This window comes from Mustela nivalis (genome assembly GCF_964662115.1).
Source record: "Mustela nivalis genome assembly, chromosome: 14".
Taxonomy (NCBI): Eukaryota; Metazoa; Chordata; class Mammalia; order Carnivora; family Mustelidae; genus Mustela; species Mustela nivalis.
Genome location: NC_139033.1, coordinates 45,891,669 through 45,918,016, shown reverse-complemented (window position 1 = coordinate 45,918,016; position 26,348 = coordinate 45,891,669). Strand labels below are relative to the sequence as shown.

Sequence of the window (26,348 nt, the reverse complement as noted above, 5' to 3'; positions counted from 1 at the left end):
TGAATGTGAATCAGATTTATAGGTGACACCAACAAAACTCACTTTCCTCCCCGGCTCTATTACTTACACCTGTAGCATCAAGTCAGTGTCCAAAGACACAGTCTATCACCATAGTAACATCTAATTATCACACAGGTTCTGTTCTCATAACATGAAACATTATATAAGTAACTACTCTTTGTTTCTCCAATACAAAATGTTGATGGTCAGAAAAGGTGAAAATGTCAAAATCCTATGAGGGTACAAATTATTAGATCAACATCTAAAATCTTAGCAAACATCTGAAAAACTAAAACTATTTTGTGTAGATTAATTTCTTTTGCCTGAACTTTGCAACCATTAACACAAATTCTATTTTTACAGAATGGATGGTCATTTGTGACCATTATCAAATTATGCATTGGTAGCAGATTTGGGTTTTAATCAGAATATTCACAAGGACTACGTTCAAAAAGGTAAATGATTCTAACATCTATCCAAAAAAACAGATGTATGGAGTAATAAGGAGAAATGCAAATGGCTTTATCTAATGGACTTGTGAGTATAAAAATGTGATACTATAAAGTGACAGAAAAAATGTAAAGTTTGTAACTTGTTACTGCCTTCTCACAGGATTGGCAAACACACAGGCATAGGTATATATTATGCACATGTACATATATATTTTAAATTTTTGTAGCTTTATCCCTAACATCCCAGCACAAAGGTAAACTGGAACCAGCCTTACCACAAAGGTAAAGCTGGAACACTGCTGGAGAGCAAATATTAGTATTCTAGACCATGTACTAGATCACTGAATTCATCATAATTGGCCCAGGCTTAGATGTCTGAAAATGATTAACAGTTCAATAACTTGAATTTTTATCCATAAACCTGAAATTCCCTGTGTGCTCCCACTTTATCATACAAACATAAAAAAGATCCAATTTTGTTACCAATTTCTAATGAGTCTTAATCCACACAAGTTCTCTATACTTGTCTATGCCTGTCTTTAGAATACCTTATTAGTGACAAAGTAATCATTCAGTGATTCAGGGAATGGAGTGGGGACATAGTATTTAAAATTAACTTATAATGTAGAAAAATATTAGAGGTTTTTCTAAAAGTCTTAGATTAATGTGCCAGTCTCTTCTGATAACTACGATTATGACCACAATTAAGGACTAGAGTATGTATTCAAGGAGGGAGGCTAGAAGGATTACCATCAAAATGTTAACAGAAGCCTCGGTCTAAGTGGAATGCATTCTACCTCTTGATTATAAAACAACTGTGAAATTGTTTTTAAAAACAATTTCTAAGGGTGCCTGGGTGGCTCAGTGGGTTGAATGTCTGATTTGTGGTTTTGGCTCAGGTCATGATCTTAGGGTTGTGGGATCAAGCCCCATGTCAGGATCTGTGTTCAGGCAAGAAGTTTGCTTGGGATTCTCTCTCCCTTTCCCTTGGCCCCTTCCCCAGCTCACGTGCACTAAAATAAATCAATCAATCTTAAAAAAATAAAAAACAATTTTTACTAAAACAATACCTCCTCAAAAATAACTGCTCTCTTGGGATCCCTGGGTGGCTCAGTCGGTTAAGCCACTGCCTTTGGCTGGGGTCATGATCCCAGGGTCCTGGGATCGAGTCCAGTGTCAGGCTCCTTGCTCGGCAGGGAGCCTGCTTCTCTCTCCGCCTCTGCCTGCCACTGCCTGTGCACTCTCGCTGGCTCTGACGAATAAATAAATAAAATCTTAGGGACGCCTGGGTGGCTCAGTTGGTTAAACAGCTGCCTTCGGCTCAGGTCATGATCCCAGCGTCACAGCTGCCTTCGGCTCAGGTCATGATCCCAGCGTCCTGGGATCGAGTCCCACATCGGGCTCCTTGCTCCGCAGGGAGCCTGCTTCTCCCTCTGACTCTGCCTTCCACTCTGTCTGCCTGTGCTCACTTTCGGCTCGCGCTCTCTCTCTGACAAATAAATAAAATCTTAAAAAAAAAAAAATAAAAATAAAAAAATAAATAAAATCTTAAAAAAAAAAAAATAACTGCTCTCTGGAATGTAACTGAAAGCAAGTTTTTCTGGTTTCTCATTCTCTATTCTTTCTCATTTGCTTACTATCATTGACCAAGAAGTCCCACGATAAACTTACACAGCAGAAGAAAACCATGAAAATTCTAGATGCTGAGCCACAAGACAATACAACAAAAAGGATGACCAAGAACAAAACCAGAAAAGCATTAAGAGTTGGAAGAGAATACAGAGATAATATATCCATAGCATGAGTCTCCATGACACCCACTGGGACAGGGGGAATCGATTCTACCTCAATAAAGAAAATGTGATTTTAGCACCAAACATCAACTTTCCTAGTGTTCAGCTCCAGCTGAAAGTCTTTCCATGTATCTTCCCTCCACTGTATTTAGATCTCCCAAATTTTATTACACAGAATAAACTTAATCCACTTAGTCAATGATTCCCTTTTAAGAACTACAAGATATTCACATATTCACATCTTCTCTTGTCCTGGCTTAACAGCGTCAGTCCGTAGACCCATCCATCCATCCATCATGCTACAGGATGCACTATTTACCACCCTGCTCCCATCGGCTCATGATCAACACTGACTAGAGTGATATTAAATAAAAATCATCTAGCCTTAAACAGAATAAAACTAGTGTAGGTATATATCCTGGACACTATGCCTCTTTCATTAATGCAGCCTAAAAATAAATCAACTTTAGTGGTAAACCCTTCAAACCTTAAGTGAATTCTGGTATTTCAAAGAGTTTCTCTCAGGAATGGCTATTAATGAACTAAATACCTTTCCAGAATCCATTAAGATGACTACATAGTTATCCTTATTACACAATCCATTTTATCAACGTATTTCCTAACAATAAAGAATTCCTGGATGAACCCTACACTTTGTAGTAATGGATACCATTTTAATATATACTTAAATGATTTTCTAAGACTGAATTCAGAATTTTCATTGGCCTTTCAAATGTGAAGCAGCTTCATTCTGCATGGTTGTTAATGTGTAAATCTCATTTGGGTATTAGGAATTAAGTTGACTTCATGGAATGAGCTGGATAGCTATAACGTCTAGTCCTTTTAGGCCAAAATACACTGAGAGTATAATTCCAATTACATAAAATGTCTGGAACAGACAAATCATAGAGATGGTAAGAAGATAAACAGTTGCCTAGATTTGGGGTGTGAATGGGGATTAACTGCAAGTGAACATGAGAGATGTTTACTAGGTGTTGGAAATATTCTACAGCTGAATTGTGATGATGACTGGGCAACTCTCTGAATTCACTAAAATCAATAAACCGGGCAACTTAATAGTTAAGATGGGAAAATTTTATGGCATATAAATTACAGAAAAAATAAGTGCGCTGAGAGGCCCCAAGGACAAGACTGGCACACCCAAGTCTAATACAGTATGTTCATGGAAGGTAACAAAAACCCTCTGCTACTATCTTGCAGGTTCCAAAATTTCTAAGAAGCACCAGTTGACAGATACTTAAAGCTATCACTTACTACATAAGACAGCAACAGCTTCTGCCATATGAGTCATAAAACATGACATGCTAGAATGCATTTACTTGCCCACAGTTTGCCCTGGAGAGGATGAAATAGGAAGGCAACCAATTTTTACTAAGAGACTAGCACATGCCTGACACTGAGCCTAAGCTCTCTCTCTTATTGAAACTGGACAATCATCCTCTGAGGTAGGTATTATTTAACCCCATTTTACAAAGTAGAAAAAGGAGGCTCACATAAGTCTATTAGTCAAGATCCCGGTACTAGTAAGCAATGGTATCAAAACTGGAACCCACACTTGTCAGATTCCCAATGCCACACTCCATTTTTATGCTAGGCTTACTCATGCTGGCTGTGATGTCAAATATAGGTTCCAGAAAAATAACAAAAAAGAATCAAATAGGAAATAAATACTTAGACATGAGAAGACTTCAACTCTTACTTCCCGAAGATGTTAATAATTTCTTCATCAAAATTTTCTCTCCTTTAAACAAGATGCTTTCTTGAAAATATTTCAACTGAACAAAGGCAAATGAAAATAGCCTTCTACGGTTATGCAACTGTCAGAGACACTTACAAACCTGTACCGAAAACAGTTAGTTCCAAGTATAATAAACAATAGTGAACTATAAATTAACAAACCCTTTGGTTGGGCTGCTTTGTGTTTCTGACATAAAGATGCATTTCCTTTTGGCAGGAGGGTCTTCCTCTTCATCAGAAGAGCTTTCTATTGTTAGGTCAATAACATCTACTTTCTTCTTGCTTGTCTCATTGGCTACAGTCACCGAACAAGGCTTAGTGAGGACACTTGAACCTGATGTGGGGAAGAGAAGTAAAAGAAAAAAAAAATCAAAGGTGGGACACAAATAAACTCTAACCTTAAGTCTTAATTGTGCAGCAAGTCCAGGAGAATATACAACCAGTAAAGACACATACTCTGCCCAATGGATACAGACAAACTCCTTAACTCCAGATGTTTGTCTATAAAGTGACTGCTTAATCTGGAGACAAAAAATAAGCTCTATGCATGGCCAGAGCGTCAAAGCCTCCTTCGGACAGCATGTTCTTATGTCCCCCGGACTGCCAGAAGACGCGCTCAGATCCTACTGCTCACACTGCCTGCCTCCCTAGGTAAACATTTTATAGGCAGCCTAGGGTCAGGGGTCCAATCTCAGCCACAGGCAAGAGTAAGTGGCTTCACGGGCTGTGTATTCTCACAGATGTGTGGCACTGTTAAGTCAGAATCAGATACTTTCACTCTAGCAAAGCAACAGTACTCATGTCAGGATAATGTACAGGCCCATCACCATAAGCCAGAACCTGATAAAATTTTAAACCTTTTCAGCATGAGCTGAAAAAACTCCAAACTTCTCTTAAATTATTCAGACATTTAAAGCTTTTCTTATCAACTATCTATTAATCACTTAGGTCCTCCTTTCTGCCCTCATATACTATATGTTAACACACCAGTTCACAGAAATTACGTTATGCCCTGTAATCTCTTTAACAGAAAACTAATGCTGCCTGATAATGGAAAAGGAGCAACTAATCAACTATTATCACTGTTATTCTCAAAGATGAGGGAAACCTTGACCCTAATTCTACCTGTAGGTTCAGTAACAATCACAGGAGAATGAATTTTTTTAAATTAGGTTCCACACCCAATGTGGGGCTTGAACTTAGGACCTTCAGATCAAGAGTTTCATTCATACTGAATGAGCCAGCCAGGTGCCCCAGGAGAACGATTAATATTAACATGAATCTTTCACTTTTTACTTGAGTACCCATTATTCATTACACTGGTAGCGTGTCAAACATAATCAGCACAAAGCATAAATGTAGTGAGTGGACCATATCAGATAAAAAGAAAACTTTAAGTTTACCTACAGGTTTCAATTAACGGAACTGCCCTAAGTTTCTCCACTCAGTGTGGCTGGGTAGAGGGAGCTGAGTGTACATCCTAGGTAACCAAGGCAATGGTCAAATTCCTTCCCATAAAGAAATGGAAACAATCTGTTCACTTTTTAGCAACTGACCTGTGAGCACCTGCCCCAACCCTCCACTGACGGATTCAGCCTCTCTAAGCACACCTCTAAGGGCAGTTCCCTCAAAAGGTACTCTACAAAGAATCCTGAAATATCGTCCATAAAAATGTCGTTTATAACTTTTCATTTTGTAACAAACACCATATATTAAAATAACTTGAGATGATTGTTTCATTTACTTTACATATAAAAATATATTATGAAAAAGCTAATTAGAAGATGATATAAACTTTAGCACATTTCTGAAGGAAAGAGTAAAAATCATTCGGGGGAAATTACATATGTAACAGATGATCAAAAGATAAAGTTCGCAAACTGATCTCCAAATGTAGTTCTAGCGGCCAAGGTTAACAATAAAAACAACACTGTAGGAGTCTCATTGCTTTGCTCTCTGGAGCCATTCTGCACATACTTTCTATTTTTGTACATGGCTGGCTGGACACTTTCATAGCTTCTTTCTTCGGTCTCATTGGACACCAAGTGCCATCCTCTTGGAATTTGATCTCATCCACATCAGAACAGTCATTGAGAATTTCCATAAAAAGCCTATGAACCAATTAAGAAGTGCATAAATGTAATCAATGGCTTTGTTCAATGGTGAACTACCAAAGTAATACATACACTGCCTTGGAGATGAAAATAATGCTACCTTTTTTTTGATTGGTGTTTCAATACTTCACATTTTACAACAACTACTACATCCCCTCCTCCTAGGTTTTAGATCTTTAATGAACAACATAAGTGACTTACTGAGTATCATCTAAGAAATCAATGACTAAATAGAACGATACCTGGAGCCTCCTAACTGGGACTGGCCAGTAAGAACAATTTCTAACACAACATACAAAACAAACATAAGGAAATATAAAGGTTATTATACAAAAAATAATCTATAAGCTTATTCTCAAGATAAATGGATCATCAGGGTAGGGAAAAGGAGGATTAGGGACATGAAAAAATTTAAATAACTCTGCATAAAAATTATGTTCTATGCCCATAGTGAAATTTGAAATCATCTTCAGAAAAATATATGGAAAATGCCAATATTTGGAAACTAAACAAAACAACCAATGAGACCAAAAAAAAACCAAAAAAACCCATAAACATAAATTAGAAAGTATTTAGAACTGAACAAAAAGGAAAGTATAATAAAATTTGTGGAATATAGCTAAAGCAGTACTTGGAAGAAAATTTATAGCACTAATCTTCCTACATTAAAAAAGAACTCAAATCAATGACCTCAGCTTCTACCTAATGAAACCAGAAAAAAAATTAAAATTAAACATGAAAAGGGAAATAACAAAGAAAAGAATCAAATGAAATAGAAAAAAAACAAAAAATCAATGAAAACAAAAAGCTGGGGCTTTAAGATCAATAAAATCGACAAACTTCTAGCCACACTAAGGCTCCAAAAGAAATCGATAACCTGAAGAAACCCACGTATATTAAAGAAAATGAATTTATAGTTAAAAACTTTACCACAAAGAAAAGCCCAGTCCCAAACATCTTCACAAGGGAATTCCAACAAATATTTGTGAAGACATGATACCACCACTTCCCAACTCATTTGCATGAGGTCAACATTACGGTGGTATTAAAAGGAGACAAAGGGGATGCCTGGATGCCTGGATGCCTGGGTGGCTCAGTGGGTTGAGCGTCTGAGTCTTGGTTTTGGCTTAGGTCAGGATCTCACGGGTCGTGGGATTGGGCCCCGTGCAGGGCTCCATGTTCAACACGGAGTCTGCTTGAGAGATCCTCTCTCTCTCTGCCTTTCTCCCCACAATCCATGCTAATGCTGTCTAAAATACACAAGTAAATAAAATCTTAAAACAAAAATAAAACAAAGACACTACAAGAAAACAACAGACCAATGCCCCTCTGAGTTTAACAAACCTAACAGTACAGAAACCCAACAATAAATACGAAGGGTAACACAACCCTAGACTAAAATGGATATGAGGCTGTACTGGCTGTTTACATAAGCTAACACGTAGGCTGGGATATACTTACCCATCTAAAATGAGACTTTCATAGGCAGCCTTTTTATCACACACGGGACAGATCCAGGTGGGCTTCTTCTCATTCATTTGCAGATAAAGGGCAGCATCAAAACACTGCAGATGTGTACAAGTCACTGCGCGGCACGGGATTGTCAACCTCATTTTCCCTAACTACAGGACAGGGAAGACAACAGGGGGAAACTTTTCAGAAAGGAGAATAAAGCCTCAAAGGCAAGAATCACTCATAAAAGTCTGAAAAGATCTTATGAGAAAATCAAAATGAAAAAATTCAAACCAGAATTTATCTCTATCAAGACTGCTACACATTTCACTTGTATTCACTGACGGCCCTATGATTTTTAAAAGCCCATTTCACATTTTTAAAATAATCAACATGCAAATTCACAGGAAGAAAAACGTGTCTCTTTCTTACCTGTTCCCCTATTTAGAGGGAACCACTGTTGCCCATCTCTTGCTTGTACTTGCACCAAGTCTACACATAACCAAGTATGTATTTTAAAAATTTTCCCAGAAATGGTGGCATGCCATCCACACAATTCTGTACCAGCTGTCACATAATTCCCTTGGTGACTATTTCAAACATATCAGAACATGCAAAGCTACCATGACATGAAGGTATCATAACTGATAATGAAGCATATGATATGAAGGCTCATTATTTATTTAACTAGTACCCACCCTAGCAACAGACGTTTAAATTGTTTCCAATCTTTTATGACTACAAATAATGCTCCAGTAAATATCTACAGGACGACTCCTAGAAGTGATATTTTGTGGTCAAAGGGAAAGTGCATTTATGATTTCTGTCACACTGACAAAACGTCTCCCACAGAAGCTGCCTACCTACCGATGCATGCACATACATGTATCAGTGCACTTGGTTCCCCTCAACCTTGCACACACAGTGCTGTAACTCTGATCTCTGCCAACCCGATAGGTGAAAAAATCCCATTATAGTTGTGAACTACACTTCCCTTATTTTGAGTTGAGCTTCTTTTTTACTTCTAAGAGCCATTTGTGCTTCTAAGAGCCATCTATTCATAACCTTTTCTCATTTTCCATTTAGTCTTTGGTATCTATCTACAGCAGCTCTATATTAAGTCAGCCTCATATATATGATGATGTGAACTGCAAATAGATTTTTCACTTATGAGAATTTACTTGTGTATAATCACATGTGCTGATATTCTGATATATTTTTATGTAACTACAGTGCTCTGTTCAGTTCTTATTCTAGCTGGTAGAGGTATGCCAACATCAGGACACACACCCAGATTAGACGGAGTCTGTCAGTACAGCCTTTCAACAGCCCTCCCTATGTACTTCCTTACAGAAAATCTCTCAGCTTACAACCAGCTCTGTGTTATTTGGATAGAAAATCTGTTTCTCCCACTAGACTCTAAGCTCCACAAGGACAAGATCCATGTCGCTGCTCACCGCTGTAATCCAAGTGTCACAGCACAGCACCTAAAATGCAGCATGTGCTCGGAATCTGTTGATCAGATGACAGAACAAAGACAGACAGACTAGAAAAACAGCAATGGGAAAGAAAGGGAAACAGGAAGGACTTCTTTACGGGCACTATAAAGTCTAGAAAAATACACAGCAAAATTACACTGTTAACTTTGCCTGAGGGGTAGGAGTCTTAGAATGCTCCTGTTTGCCCCCCCCCCTTTATGGTTTATCTAAAATTTCTTTCTTCTAAAATGAACATTTGTTTATTTCGTAATTAAAAAAATTAATTTAGCCAAGTTGTCAGCATAGCAATAACTATTGTTTGTATAGTTCTACTTACATAGAAGGCACGATGTTGATGACTTTATATTATGAAGTGACACTTATATTTAAACCTAACAACTGCACTGTATGACTGATCTAGAGAAATTACTGTCTCCCCCACTCCCACCCTGAGAACACCAAGGCACAACTAAGCTAAGTAAAGATACCATTACAAAGTTAGAAAGTGGCAGCATCAATATCTGAACCAAGCAACTCTGGCTCCAGAGTCCATATCTTAACACTGTGCTATACTGACTCCATCTGAGTGTTTTAACTAGAATTCTAAAAGAGATCTTGGAAGTTACAGTGATTCATGAAAGTACATAGCACAACAGAACTCATTATTTAAGAAAGAAAAAAGGAAGAATAGAACCTAAGGCATTTCATTTTCTTACAATATTTGCTTCCAAATTTTCCCTTCCTTTAGTAACAGATTTTCTCCTAAGCCATGTGGAATCTTACTGGGCGCTAAGGATTTTTACATACATTTCACAGAATTCTCCTAACAGCCCTAGGACTGCAGAAAGACTAGTATCTGTATTTTGCTTTTGAAATAAAGATGCTGAGACGACATGAGGCCATAAACAACACACTCACTGAGACCCAGCTGGTGGAGCTCTAATGCAAACACAAATGTTTACTTCTATGGGACTCCTCTTAGTTTTACATCACACATGGTGCTGGTTCTTGGTTCCAATTATCCACCTTCTCCTATTTTGCTAAAAGTTTTTGTTCTCTTAGGAATGGAAGCTGACTGAATGCTTATTCAGCACCCTAATGAGATGATCACAGGGATTTCCTAACCCCCTTTCCATTATTAATATAAACAATCAAACCATACTTGCATTCCTAAGAGGTATCCTTTTGTTATCACGTATTATTCTTGCAAAATACTGATTCTTTTTAAAGTAATGGATTCTACTGGCTAGTGTTTTGCTTAGGAATTTTTCATCATTGCTTTTTATTTGGAAACAACCTAAGTAATCACTAAAAAGGTTAAACAAGTTAATTTACACCACACCCAATCAACAAAATGCCTGTATGATTAAAATAAGTCATATCTACAGATATTAATAGTTTAAATATACTGTTAATTTTAAAACAGTAAACCACAGAACAGTATATGTAGCACAATATAATTTTTTCCAATACATAAAGTTCAGTCTAGAAAGATTTATTTCATACTATTAGTAGCATTACTTTTGAGTAAGAGATCTTATGAATTTCAAGTTTTAATGTCTGTTCTATTTGAATAATTTTATAATAAAGTAGGTACTATTTGTCAATTTCCATAATTTGTTTCCTTTAAATAATGCTCTAGCTCAGCCTACTATGATTTTTTTGGAGGGGGCGGGGGCTCCTAGTTCTCATACTTTTGGCTTCAGAATCCCTTCACACTCTTAAACACTGAGAATCTCAAGGAGTTTTTATATATAGATTATATTTACCAATATTTATTGTAGTAGCAATTAAAGCAGACATTTTAAAAAGACAAGAATAGACAAATACACACTACATCAACCCTCGGAACACTGACATTACCAATAGTCAGGTAATCCCTATTAAACACCACTGCCTACTCATGAGAGAATAACAGAAAAGAGACAAACTGCATCACAGTATTATTTTAAAAATTGCTCTGACTTTGTGAGCCTCTTCCAAGAGTCTCAGGGCTCCCAAGTATCCCTGAGCCATGCTTTGGGAACTTGCTTTTTTTCTTCTTCTTCTTAGGTACCACCTTCATCTCTCCTGTCACTGCCTTAGAATTTCCACGATACAGAGAACTGAAAACATTCACAACTATAGAAGCTACTGATCCTAAATTTAATCCTAGTGGCTCACAAAAGTTAATGAGCATTTCTCAAGTTTAAAAAAGCATTTATTACCAACTGGCCAAATCTGATTAATTTCCTAATACTGATCATGGCGTGTCAACAAAAGCAGCTTTGTATGCTTAAATTCTATTTAGTCAGATAATGGATGGATGGATGGACGGATGGATGGAAGGAATGGTTCCTAAACAATGCAATACTCTTTTTGATTGCTAAAATATTTTTTAAGTTTTTACTTAAATTCCAGTTAACATACAGTGTAATCTAAGTTTCAGATGTTATGATATAGTGTTATGATGTTTTGATATAGTGATCCAACATTTCCATACATTACTTGGTACTCATGACAAGTGTGATGTGCCCTTAATTAAGTACCCTTAATTCCCCATCACACATCCTCTCACCCGCTTCTCCTCTGGTGACCATCGGTTTGTTCTCTATAGTTAAGAGTCTGTTTCTTGGTTTGCCTCTCTTTTTTATCCCTTTGCTCGTTTGTTTTGTTTGTTTTCTTTTTTAATTTTTTTCAAAGATTTTATTTATTTATTTATTTGACAGATAGAGATCACAAGTAGGCAGAGAGGCAGGCAATGAGAGAGAGGAGAAAGCAGGCTCCCCGCTGAGCAGAGAGCCCGATGCGGGGCTTGATCCCAGGACCCTGAGATCATGACCTGAGCTGAAAGCAGAGGCTTTAACCCACTAAGCCACCCAGGTGCCCCATTTGTTTTGTTTCTTAAATTCCATGTATAAATTATATAGTATCTGTCTTTCTCTGACTGATTTTGCTTAGTATAATACTCTCATGCTCTACCCATGTCATTACAAATGGCAGGATTCCATCTTTTTTTTTAATGGCTGAGTAATAATATCACAATCATCAGTCGATGGACCCTTGGGCTGCTTCCATAATTTGGCTATTGTGGATCATGTTGCTATGAACATCAGAGTGCAATGTTATGTACAGAGCACCTAAAATGATTTTTACTTCGCTGTAGCCTAAATGCATCTACGTAAATTAAGACTGTATATAGTAAAAATGACCCAAATCAGTGGATCCAAACTATATATGAGTCAGAATCTTAAAAGATAAAATCAAACCTAGCCCCCTTTCTATCCCCCACCCATCCAGCCCACCTCTGCAGGAAAGACAGAAAATCACTAGCTTATATCACTAAAATTGATAAATTTTAAAAACTGTAAAATTCAGACACTGTTCAGAAATATAATTATATACACTTAGATCCCTCCCTCGAACTACAGTAAAACTGCCTTCCGTAAGTCCCAAGGACAGAGGCTTTGGACTGCACTTCCCACTCCCCAGACTCAAGTCTACTCTGAATCATTTTACAAATATACTGTGAAACGGGACAAACACTTCTCCCAGTACCTGACAGCCATCATTTTCTGATAGCTTCCTTATCCCAGGGTTCACATCTCATCCTTCCAAATGCTTACCATCCACTCTGTGCTTCTGTATTTCCTAGCACCACTCCGGATCTGCTGCTACTTCTGCAGCCAGTAGGCTGCACTCCTTTCTGCTCTTTTCAGCTAATACTGGTATTACCTCCTCCTCACATCATCTCACTTCTGTCATCCATCTGTTAAATCTGATCAAAACATCTGTTTGGTGTTCTAATTAACATGTATCATAGACTACAGTTAGCTTCAACTTTGTGTTAACACTACTACAGCCTGGAAAGTACCACTTACTCTTTTCTTAGAAAGTGCTGAAAAAATCAGGTAGTGTGATTTTTTTCAAAGCTCAAAAGACAGTCTGCAAAACAGACTTAGTGAAAAGGAACTGTTCCCTATTCTTATATAGAAGGAATCTTAACTGCTCTGATATACCACTTCCACTATTTTGAAAATCTGAGAATCTGTTAGTATGTCAGTCTCTTATGTTTTGTTTGGGTTGTTCTCATACAGAATAGCACAGTGTTTTTTAAAAAAAAAACAAAAACAGTAAAAAACAGAAAAAAAAAAACCTTTAAAAAACAAGGTCAAGGAGACAAGACAGAAAATGGAATCTTACAACCATTAGAACTCTTTAGGTAAGCTATCCAGAAGCACTTTCTACTGACAGAATAGTGTGCTACTAAAACATAGAGGAAACATGAGTTCCCTTCCCATGTTGTGATTATGCCTAGAATATAGCCAGTAAACAACATTTGCTCAAAATGGGGTTAAACTATAAGAAAACTGTCAATATACAACTGTTTTTGACCAACAAAATGGCAATCTCCTGTGTCAATTTAATACCCATTCTAACACGAGAGGGAGGAAAAGAGTAATGTGAAGACACTCCAAAGAAATCACATCTCAAGGTCTGCACACAGCATGGGGGTAGAAGAGGAGGTCCTGGGTCCAAACACAAGCCCTCTTGGACCTCTGCCACCACTTCAGGCATTAATGCTCCCCACCACCGCTGCTGGAACAGCAGACTTTCTTCTCTCTGGATCTGACAACCACAGGTTCACCATTTCTAAGCAATCCAATTTCATGCACTTCTATTCCTTTTCAACAGAGCTAAGTTAGTTTAAGTTAAAGATAAAAAAATAAATTCAGAAAGAAAGAGATCTGCAAACATCACTTTCCAGGGTGACAGAGAGGTGAACTTATATAATAAGGGTTTTTATATTTTAGCCCAACTTGGTATTATGGTATATTGTTAAGGTATCTGGAATAATGTCCAAAGACCAAAATTTTTATCCTTGTTTTGCTACTAACTGTGTGATGTGGGCTATCCAAGCACTTTTAGTCTCAGTTCCCTCAACTACAAAATGTGAACAACTCTTCCATACAGGTTTGTTAAGACAGTTAAATTAAGAAGCACATCACGGGAACTCAACAAATTATTCCTTTCTCTCTCCCTCTCTCTGACACAATTCTCTCTCCACTTAAATACTATACATTTCTCACAATGGTGGCTGGTCATGAGGTTCTCCCAAAACTACATTCCTGATTCCGTGACTTTTCTCATAAATTTCTTTGCATGTGGAAAGGTTCCCCTCCACAAGTACTGATTTTAGAGAAGACTTCATCCACTATTCCTGACCTCTCCCTATGCTTAGCAAGGTTACATGTGGTATGTATATCTTCGTTTTCTCATGTGAGTTAGTTTTATCTCTCAAAGTAGACTATTAACTTTCTGACAAGTTCTTATCAAGTCCTCCGTATTTTCGCCCCCAAATTAGCTCAGTAACAAGAACACAGGAGGATCTGAGAGTTGCTGACCAATTTCCACTCCATAGTCTCTATATAGAGACATAAAATTATTATGCAACTAAGAAGTGCATTACAAACAGATAAAGGCATCTCAAACATTCTAATTCATTAAACCAGAACCATCAATTAGCATGTATTAGGTGACAGTAATTTTACTGCTATTTTTCAACACAGTCTATATTCTGATAAAAGGAGCCAACTCTCTATTCTCTCTAAATATTTACTATTAGCTGTGGACTATTTACAGCAAAAAAAAACTGTGACAGATTATTCTGAATTTAAAGCTCTCTTTCCTTTTCGAAACAATACCCTTTTAGGTCTCTCCTTGCTTAGTCATTGTTTGAAGAACATTTGCATTCTTTAGAATTATGTTTAATCATTAAAATTCCTGAATGGGAAAATGACAAAAGTTCTGAATTCTATCATAACGTATCATTCATTCCCACACTTACTTATATAGGAAATTAGTCATTTATAAAAACTGAAACACCCCGCAATGTTTTTGGCTTTACTTACAGGGCACATCAAGGACACCCGAAGGCTAGTTGTAGCAATTTCACTATCAGGATCTGCAGTAAGTTTTTCTTTAACTTTAAAAAGAAAAAGAATTTTTAAAAAAAATTTTTAACTGTGATATTCTGAACAGGATTACAGAAATAGATATCATCTTATTTAAAGTTTCCCAAACACTTTGACTAGGTCAAGAAACTAAAAAAAGGAAACAAAAAACCCCCAAAATGTTAAGTATTCATGTAAAAACACAATCATACTTCCAGTATTAGGTTAAAGAATTACAAACTTGCAAACTCTAGATTCACATGTTTGATTGCATTTTTTAAATAGTTTCTTTCTAAAAGCAAAATTGCAGGTAAGGAAGAGTTTCGAAATAGACAACTATATAAGACCAAAGAACGATATAACAATTGGGAAAGGAACTTGCAAAGGAGCTGTACTTGGGAGCTTCAATGCTTTCCTCACATACACTCAGAGGACTTTTTGTTACAGGGTATTTATTGGTTTTTTCCAACTATTAAATTTGTAAACCGAAAAAGCCAAATACTCTCATACTTCCTTTGACAACTGAAAACTGCAAGAGATGTGCTAATGTCTCTGTAGTTTGATTTTCCAGGTAATGTATACAGGTTAAAGTCTCTACAAGGTCACAAACATATGCATGGCCTCTAGGTGGTTAACACTCAACACCATCATAGAGAAAAGGCAAGGAAATGGGAAACTGGAACTGCAGTGGAATGAAAAAACGGAGGGAAGTGCTTCCTCGGCTTCCAGCTGTAGGCAGGAAGACCGCTACTCTTTAAAGAGATGAGAATGGTTTATGTACAAGAAATGCAAACCATTTCAATAGCCCTACTTGGCTCCCTTTTCAATCTGTAGATCCTTTTCTCCTTTCCAGTTCATCCAGCGTTAAGTGAAGTAACTGGGGGAAAAATATTGTCTTTCCCAGAAAAATGTCTTGTTCAATTAAGTTACTGAATTATTTACAGTCTGAGTTAGACTTTTTCTCTATTATTATACATTATGAAAGCAAAGTAAAAAATAAAACCTCTGAGAAGTCAAATATTATTGATAGATATCAGCACTTCTTTTGCAAAAAGAGCGTTCTCGTTTAGGATTTTTTTAAATGTACATTGCATTACACACTGGAGGTTCTGAAGACTTGCACTCCTATTTGCGAGTCAACATACGCATCAAAATTACCATCAACCTGACATTTACCTAAATAAGTTTGCATAAAAAAGCCAAAAATCAGACTAGTTGGGATATAAAACTGATCCTTAGGAGTGATTTCTAAGAAGGGCTTTTCATTACAGGGCTCTGTTCAAAGGAGTATTTTTAACTCAAATTTATTTTAGGTTTTTTTAAATAATCTTCACAAATTATTCCTGTATTGATGTATATTTGAGGCTTCCTTTTTTTTTTTTCCTCCATTAAAGCATCTCAAATGCTCAGTTTTACAAACATTACTTACTTAGTGCTCTGGAATGATCAGGGTTTCTAATACCTTTCATTTTTAATCTCTGTAATAACATGGCTGATGTGAGCTGTCGTACAAGATATACAGACATGGAGTAATTCTACAAAGAAAGATAATCTGTATTAAAGATGAGAGATAATAGCCTATTTACATAAAATACCTGTCTAAGAAACTCTGGTTTCTAAAAATAACATTCAAAATAACTTTCACAGGAAGGTCAAGGACTGGGAAGGGAACAAAATCAACTTAGCTATTTTAGGGAAGATAAAACTCAATCACATTAAAGGTCTTTCTCAATCATTTATCACTTTAAAACATCCAAGTGAAAGATAACATATCTTAGATCTGTAGTTTTCAAACTGTGTTTCTAATTAAGCAAAACTGATTATCCTGGGGTCATCGTGGCATGAATGAGAATGTACCCTCCCGGAATGCCCACTTCTAACTAAAATTTTGTTTTCATGTAATGGGACTGTCACAATATTTTCACTGAAGAATGGGTTCCACTGCAGAAACAAAGTTTAAACACCAGTGGTCTGAATTAACATTCAAATCCAGAGTTTCAAAGTTCTAATTCTGGCAGAAGAGACCACCTCATACATGGCCTTGAACAAATCTTCAAATGAACCCAGTATCAGCTTTCTTCGGAGAAAAACCTTTGACAAATTAACCCCTGTTTCCAAATGCACATTTTATTAGGGAAGGGACAGCTACTGTAGTATTTAAGACACACGAAGAAATGATAAAAATCAAAAAGACAAGGCCAGAAAATAATAGCATCCAATCCCATACCTCTTAGATCTGGCACAAAGGAACCTTCGTTAGCTATTTATAGAGCTATGAAGAGATGAAATAGAATTTTACCTACATGCTAAAAATCTATCTTACTATTTCACTACACATATTCATTCAATTGATCCTATAATAAACAAAATACTTTTAATAGTTACCAAGCCAAATATTGTAAATATCATTTTAATGTCCTGCAACAGTCTTTTTAAGTATCTGAATACTCAATATAGTATGCAAATTTTTAATCAATTAATCATTTTAATTACAAGGAAAGTATATTACTCCCATTACACAGCAAAAAACCCTGCCAGATCTTCAATGTCTATAATTGTTTACTCAAAAGTATATGTTAATAATTACGTCAAAAAGATACATTCTTCTATTCAAATTTCTCGCATAAGCTTTAAAGCATTAACACCTGCTCATTTACCAATGACTCTTGCATTTGCAAGATTTTACTTATCTTTAAACGGGCCTCAGGAAAGTAAGCAACTTTGCCAAAATCAAACCGTGGCCAAGTTGGGACTAAGATAAGATTTTCTGAATCCTTACCCAATGCATCACTATACTGCACAGTTTGTACAAATGAAAAATATTAGGATCAGTGTCCTATGATAATACAGACAAGTTATGATAAAAATCCAAAACTGAGAGCTCAAGAAAACAATCATTAGAGAGATAGTAATATTTTTTTAGTCCAAATATTAATACAAAGCTATTCTTTATGTCCTCAACTCTGCAACTGCCTTGGTGTGACAACCAAAAATTCCTGCTATGAACAAATGACTCAATTTCTCTGTCAATAAAATAGGAATATTACCCTTTACCTCAATGAAATAGCAAGACTAAAGTTGATGTTCAGAAATTAACTGAAATCTCTTTTGACATTCTATTATTTCTATATATAAACAAACAGTTGTAAGACAGAAATCCCTTGTTATATTAGTCAGTATTCCATAACTAACATAACACATTTGAGACTAGGAATTAGTAGAAAGCCAGGTTCATCAACCTACAGGTATTGGGAAAATAATGTAATTTTAAGTAAATATTTTCATATGAGATTCCCAAATTATCTGAAGTGACAGCTGTTCACGTAAAAGCTGGAACAGATTATTTCCAACCACATTTAACCATTTTCCTCAAAGCCTGATAAGCTTTGCCCCTCTTCATAAATACATAACATTACCCAAAGTTTCCAGTTTCTTAAAACCCTACTTAAACACATACATAAACACAATTGTGATTCAGGCATTTCCTTAAGAAATAATTACACTCACTTCTTTTCCAAGAAAATAAAGAGATGACACTTAGGACATCTTGAACTTTTCAACCCTAAGAATCCCTACATCTCTACTCCTGAATTGAAAATCACTGCTTTTCAGGAATTAAGATCAGAAAACTAAACAGGTTAGAGCTAGTACCCTGAGCTAAGACAAGACAAATCAACTCCTAGTGAGATCACTTTCACGCGCTACCCAGAAAAGAGTCTTTACCTTTCCGATTTCTGATGCCCAAGAAATGGAAATTTGGTTTGGCACAGCTGAGGATAACCTAACTAAAGATGTAATATTCAAAGGGCGTCCAGGGCGCTTCTGTTCAATCCCATTTTTAGGTGGTGGTGCATAACCCTAGAACCATAAGAGAGAAAAATAATTTTAAATTCTCTGTTGGGGAATCAAACAATTTTCTCCAAGACAGACATAAGTTTGTCTAATTTCCGTTACATAGATCCAATACATATTCTTTTTTATTTTTTTAAAGATTTTATTTATTTATTTGAAAGACAGATATCACAAGTAGGCAGAGAGGCAGTCAGAGAGAGAGAGAGAGAGAGGGAAGCAGGCTTCCTGCGGAGCAGGGAGCCCGATGCGGGGCTTGATCCCAGGACCCTGAGATCATGACCCGAGCCGAAGGCAGCAGCCCAAACCACTGAGCCACCCAGGTGCCCCGATCCAATACATATTCTTATTTTATCCTGGAAATCACAAAATCTTCATCCTAAAGTCACCAATCCAAAGAGGAAACAGACCTTTTAAGAAATACTATTATTTCACAAGTTCAGAAAAGCACCAAAAAATGTTGCATCATTAAAATGAAAAATACTAACATCTTGCCATACTATGAATCTTTTTCCTTTTTATAAACGATAAAGTTGTACCTCTTTGTATTAATCTATCGTAGGAGCTCCTATTTAAAACACATTCAAATACTGGGGATGGGAAAGAGGGAAAACAAAGTTTGGGGATTAAAGAACAAATTAATGCAAAAATAAATTACTGAAGCTACATTAAAATAAACTTCCTCGCATAGCGAAGGAAGCAATCAACAAAACTAAAAACCTGCTGAGTGGAAGATATGTGCAAATGACATATCTGATAAAGGGTTAGTATCCAAAATATATAAAGAACTTACACAACTTAACACTAAAAAAAAAAAAAAAACACAAAAAACAAAACCAAAAAAAAATTTTTTTCAGTTAAAAACTGGGCAGAAGATGAACAGACATTCCTCCAAAGAATACATACGCGTGGCCAAGAGATAAAAGAAAAGATACTCAACATCAGTCATCATTGGGGAAAGGCAAATCAAAACTACAGAAAGATTATCGCCTCCCACCTGTCAGATGGCTAAAATCGGAGACACAAACAACGGTTAGCCAGAATGTGGAGAAAAAGGAATCCTTGTGCACCGCTGGTGGGAATGCAAACTGCTGCAGCCACTGTGGAAAATGGTATGGAGGATCCTCAGAAAATGAAAACAGAACTAGCCTACAATCCAGTAATTGCACTAGTAGGTATTTACTAGAAGAATACAAAAACATTAATTCAAAAAGATACATGCGTCCCTATGCAGCATTGTATACAACAGCTCAAATGTCCATAAATAGAAGAATGGATAAAGAAGTGGTGCTGCATACATACAATGGAATATTATTCAGCCATTGAAAAAAGGAAATCTTGCCATTTGCAACCACGTGAATGGAGCTAGAGTATACAGCTAAGTGAAATAAGTCAGAGGAAGGACAAATACCATATGATTTCACTCATATGTGGAATTTAAGAAACAAAACAAGTCAAGGGGACAAAAAGAGAGAAACCAAGAACAGACTCTTAACTATAGAGAACTGATGGTCACCAAAGGAAGGCGGGCGGGGGCACAGGTGAAATAAATTACAGGGATTAAAGAGTACGCTTTTCATGATGAGCACTGAGCAATGTATAGAACTGCTGAATCACTATAATATACACCTGAAATTAATATAACACTCTATGTTAACTATACTGGAATTAAAATTTTAAAACAATAAAAGATACAGATGTAGTGAAAAGAAGGGCCATCTGTACCCCAATGTTTATAGCAGCAATGGCCACGGTCGCCAAACTGTGGAAAGAACCAAGATGCCCTTCAACGGACGAATGGATAAGGAAAATGTGGTCCATATACACTATGGAGTATTATGCCTCCATCAGAAAGGATAAATACCCAACTTTTGTAGCAACATGGATGGGACCAGAAGAGATTATGCTGAGTGAAATAAGTCAAGCAGAGAGAGTCAATTATCATATGGTTTCACTTATTTGTGGAGCATAACAAATATCATGGAGGACAAGGGGTGTTAGAGAGGAGAAGGGAGTTGGGGTAAATTGGAAGGGGAGGTGAATCATGAGAGACAATGGACTCTGAAAAACAATCTGAGGGGTTTGAAGTGGCGGGGGGGTGGGAGGTTGGGGTACCAGGTGGTGGGTATTATAGAGGGCACGGATTGCATGGAGCACTGGGTGTGGTGAAAAAATAATGAATACTGTTTTTCTGAAAATAAATAAATTAATAAAAATAAAAATAAAAATAAAATATATTTACTATAAATAGTTTATGGGGAAAAAAGAACAAATTAATGGATTTCAAAGGAATTATTAAAGTCTTATGAATGAAAAAAATGCTCTCCATTGCCTTCTTTCCAAGTAGAAAATAAATGGTCATTTTTTAAAACCAGAACATGTCAACAAAGAATAATCAGTATTTCAACTGGCATTAAATGAACTTGATGGCTGTAATACTGGTATTTATGCTTTATTCTTTTTCTAATTACTATTAGTGAACCTTCCTTAAAATGTTCTTAAATCATCTGTTGCTTAAAAAAACCGAAGGAGCACAGCTAACCAGTCCTGCCACAGGAATAACATCATGACTGTACTAGGCAATGACAACACATTATAGCTTGCCACCTGGTCATCAGCAACTGTAAGATACCTCTGGACTCTAGTGATGTTAAAAGTATGCAATGTTAGAAACAATGAAATACAGTATTGCTGGCATTACACAACAGAGCTAAGGAACACGGTCTATCACAACTAAGGAACCTCTTCACTGCCCCATAGGAGTTATGATAGTAATTATTCAGTGGGAATACACCAAACTTGCAAACTACTACTTGCATCAAGACTTGGAAAATCATTAAAAACAGCTTGGGCAGGGAAGAAGGAAGGCAAAGAACATAACTTCAACAATGGCCATTACACTATGGAAAAGGGAAGTTGTGTGTGCGCCTGTGTACACGTGTACAGGAAAGTTATGCCCATCTCAAGTTATTCAAGTGAAATAAGACATAAACAATTCAATCTCTTATAAAGACTCTACGAATTGGTTCAATGAGAAAAAAATTGCAAGAAATATCAACGTTCTGGGCAATTCTGAATGAAACCTTTGTTTTATCTGTTTTCTGTCTTCTGGTATGTTCACTGGTAGGTTAGCCAAATAAAACAATGGCACAGGATCTGCCAAGACGATAAAAACAACTCATGAACTAGTCAAAGAGTAAACTCCCTAAACTGGAATCGAATCACCAATGTTTTCAGTCCGTCTGAAGAGGAAGAGAGCAACAAGAGAGGGGAGACTGGGCGACTACAAGAACGAGGTATTAGCAAATTCAAAATCAATTTTGGTACTAGTCTCAGCCATCTCAAGTATTTTAAATTTATCTCTACCCTACCCAACTAGTTTGATTTCACTGGCAGTTCTGAGTTATCTTTTAACTTGTATTCTCCTTCTGACCATTATATCACCTCCATTCAGCCATTAATTACCTGGTTATTGAGAATGGGGTAAAATTGCAATTTTCTAAAATATGGATGTGCAGCTTTAACATATTTCTAATGATTTTCCATATCTAAAGCAAAAATAAACTTAAGTTCATTTGATAGGGGACCTCTGGAGGAAAGCTAAAAACCTTCTTTAAGAAGGCTGGTGGAGGGGTGCCTGGGTGGCTCAGTCATTAAGCATCTGCCTCCGGCTCAGGTCATGATCCTGGAGTTCTGGGATCGAGCCCCACACTGGGTTCCCTGCTCAGTGGGGAGCCTGCTTCTCCCCCTCCCACTCCCCCTACTTGTGTTCCCTGTCTCTATCTCTTTTTCTGTCAAATAAGTAAGTAAAAATCTTTTTTAAATGAAAAACAAATAAATAAATAAGCTGCAGGAGAGCCAGTAAAGATGTCAGTCTCAACCTAATGTTCCAATGAAAAATACACTCGAAAACCTTTCTGTGATGTACTGTAACGACATCCTACCTGACTTGTAACTGGGACAAAAGTTGACAGCGTTATTCCTTTAACATTTCCCTCTGGAATTTCCTAATTACTTCTACTACCACTACTGTAATACTGTCAACACAGATTTACTATTTTACTGTACATTATAAAAATGTTCAAGGATAGATATAAGTAGAGAAAACTACCCACCAGCCAGCTTCACTAATTACCAACAATATGTTTCCAATCTTGCTTCATTTGCCTGTCTCCACCCACAGCCCACCCAAAAATACACACCCCACACATATACACATTTATTCTAGATAATGCCATTTGACCCATACTTCTATACAGTTTTAATAACACCTTTCAAAAAAAAATAAAACAGTATCACAACCTTATAAAATTAACCGTAATTCTTAAAAATTACCTCGTATCCAGTGTATATTCAAATTTTCCAACTGCTTCAAATATCTTTATTATTGAAAATTTTCAAACATAAAAAAAGATGGGGCATCTAGCTCAGTTGGTTGAGCATCTGCCTCCTGCTCAGGTCATAATCCCAGAATCCTGGGATTTGCCCCACGGCAGGCTCCCTGTCAGCAGGGAGTCTGCTTCTCCCTCTGCCCCTCAACCTGCTCACCCACTTTCTCAAATAAATGAAATCTTAAAAACTATATACATATACATGAAAAAGGCATAATGAACTCCCATATACCCATCACCCAATTCAATATACATTTGTCATAAACAATCTTTACTTAATTAACCTCATTCCTATTCCAGATTATTTTAAAGCAAATCCAAGGCACATCACGTTACCCACATATATAGCCTGGTACATAAGATGTCCCTTTACAGTCTAATTCAGAATCCAAACTAGAGCCTCACATTGTGGTTAGTTGTCTCTGAAATCTCCTTTATTCTACAATAATAATTTTTATTGTCCCCCACCCTCTCTTCTTCTTTTCCACTGTCATTTTTTGTTAAAGATACCAAAACTTCTGACCTGAAGAATGACCTCATTTTCTTCCTCATGGTATAAAGTTCTGCTGCTCCATCTCCTGTAGACATTTTAAGCTGGTAGCCAGTTATGCACGCTTGATTTGATTCAGATTTGAATCTTCAGACACAAAACTTCATAGGGAATGTTAGGTACTCCCCACCATACCACATCATGAGGCAAATAATGAGTTTGCCCCAGTTTACAGTGATGTCAAAACTGATGAGGAATTCAGCCTGACCCTGACATCAGCCTGACCCCTCCATGGTAACATTCCCCATCAAGCTTTGACCTAATAGTTTTAGCACCCATTGATGGTTACCTAGATCGATTATATAATTATGGATTTGAAAAGAATGGCTTTCTAATCCATTATTCCTTTTGTTTATATTAGTTAAAATGTTTCCATAAAAAAAAACTTGACTGTGCACATGTCTGACTACCCTGAAATCAATGACTCTCTGCCTTTATCAATTTTTAGAATACTGAATTAGTACAACTTCCAATGGTTTATTTCAATGTAATTATAAACTCAATCATGTATTTGATAGCTCTGCGTCTACTGTAGCAGTATCTTTTAGATAATCCCATCTTAGGCCACAGGAATCTGGTTAAATTGGGGGACAGAAGTGTATGTTTAAAAGAAAATACTGACTTTACCTCAGTCAAGATTTACTGTGAGGCAGACCATTTGCGTAACTAATACATAAAGGAAAAAATATATATGAGAAAAAAGAAATCCATGAACACAGAAACAGAATATATTAGGATAAGAGGGTGAACACCAAGAAGACTTCTGACTACATCAAGAGGAAATATTTGATTTCTGCCAGCTGAATTGCAGCACATATCCTCTTCACTCTACAAAATCTTTCCAAGTAACACTCCCCACTGTCCACCCAATTCTACGATATCCCACAACGTTACAGCTCCACAGATTTACAGAAGCTTCTCAAAATCTATTTAAAAAGAAAAACCATTCAGCCTCTCAAATCATTCTAAGCAAAGAGGGTCTTTTTCCTCTTTCCTTTTCTTCTGTTCTTAAAAACATAAAATTTTCTCATCTTCTATCAGTTTGTACACTGGCAGCCCTGGGAGCCAAAGACAGGAAAAGGGGGATACTCTCAGAGACAGTTTCACTTTTATCTGTCCATGCTATACATGTCATTCTACAGGTCCTGCTGTGAGCTGCTTACTGTTGTCCTTATATTAAGGGATCTTAATCCCTGTATTAAGGGATCTGAAAAACTGATGCATTGGGGCACCTGGGTGGCTCAGTGGGTTAAAGCCTCTGCCTTCAGCTCAGGTCATGATCCCAGGGTCCTGGGATCAAGCCCCACATCAGGCTCTCTGCTCAGCAGGGAGCCTGCTTCCTCCTCTCTCTGCCTGCCTGTCTCTGATTATTTGTGATCCCTGTCTGTAAAATAAGTAAATAAAATCTTTAAAAACAAAACAAAACAAAAAACTAATGCATGAAGGCATCTCCTAAAACTCACCATCCTAAAACTCATGGGTAAAACAGCAGAGGAACTGCTTTCATCACTATTTGACCCTTAAGAATCCAAGGACACATTGCTATTATCAAGGTAATGCTATTTCTCATTCAGCTTTCTCTTTGTTCATGCAGTATCATGGTTCCGTAATAACTGGATACTGCAATAAGGTCTACACAGAGAGACTGGATCCAGGATACAAATCCAAATACATTCATAGTTCTCATGGGAAATTCCATGACTGTGTCAAGCTTATTCTCTAGGATTTGCTGTGCAATAAACTAGGATCATGGGCAAGGATCACATGTCAAACTTCTCTGTGACCTGTCAATGTTTCTTACAACTAGAACAAAGTCCCTGAGGATCTCCATGCTGGTAAGGAGTTCAACATATTAATTTCTAAAAGGTCAGTAAAGTTTCCTCTTCTGAGGCTGCAGTATACTCCCATGATTTTCATAAGCCTGCTTCATGCTAGTAAAGGCTCTATATTTCATTACCCCAATCAGTAGCAATTGTGGATCAAGAAGTGGTTTAAGTAGTTTTCTATCAGTTGCATGTAAATTTACATCAGCTGTTCCACAGAAGGTCACAGAGCCAAAAAGCCTCTTTGGGAAAGTCTGGCATTTGATCTCTGGGATGGCCTGATTAAGTCAGGAAAGCCCCCCCACCCAAGCCCCCACTGCTTTCTGTTTTTGAAATCTATCTTTCCCTTTGTCCTAAGGCTCCCTATTTTCACCTCCTTCACAAAGCCCCTGGGGCCACTGAAGGCCCCTGGCTCCAGAGGCGAGGACCAGACTCACTAAACAGTAACTGATATATTCACAAACAGTCTAATATAAGCACTGAAGGTTTAGTTGGTGCTTTGGGAAAGAAACCAACAGTGACTGAGTAACAATCTACCAGAAAAAGTACTCAACTGCCTAATTTCTTCGCTCTCAAAAGGACTGAAGAGTGACACATTCAGAGATTTCCATAGATAGAGCTCATGGATGAAAATGCCATCCCAAAGAATAACACTGCTCCATTTGGAGTATTTTGTGGAACCTGTAACCACCATATTTTCTGCAGCAATGCCAAAGTTTAGGTAGAACCTCACACATTTCAGATAGTCCCCATCA

The 26,348-nt window shown here is 37.0% G+C and overlaps 1 protein-coding gene across 21 annotated transcripts in view; it reads right to left on the bottom strand.

The window, feature by feature from the left end:
- The window catches only part of PIAS2 (protein inhibitor of activated STAT 2), a 90,325-nt gene that overhangs the window by 14,343 nt on the left and 49,634 nt on the right, over positions 1-26,348 (bottom strand). For all 21 annotated transcript variants that reach the window (XR_014302540.1, XR_014302541.1, XR_014302542.1 and 18 more), the window contains 6 exons: positions 18,704-18,838; positions 16,410-16,515; positions 14,939-15,012; positions 7,579-7,739; positions 5,981-6,114; positions 4,166-4,337 (listed from right to left, as the gene is read on the bottom strand). Coding sequence is in view for 17 of the 21 variants with exons in the window: in XM_082698224.1 (XP_082554350.1) it covers positions 4,166-4,337; positions 5,981-6,114; positions 7,579-7,739; positions 14,939-15,012; positions 16,410-16,515; positions 18,704-18,838 (782 nt within the window). In the remaining 4 variants the exon portion in view is untranslated. The remainder of the gene's footprint in view (positions 1-4,165; positions 4,338-5,980; positions 6,115-7,578; positions 7,740-14,938; positions 15,013-16,409; positions 16,516-18,703; positions 18,839-26,348) is intronic.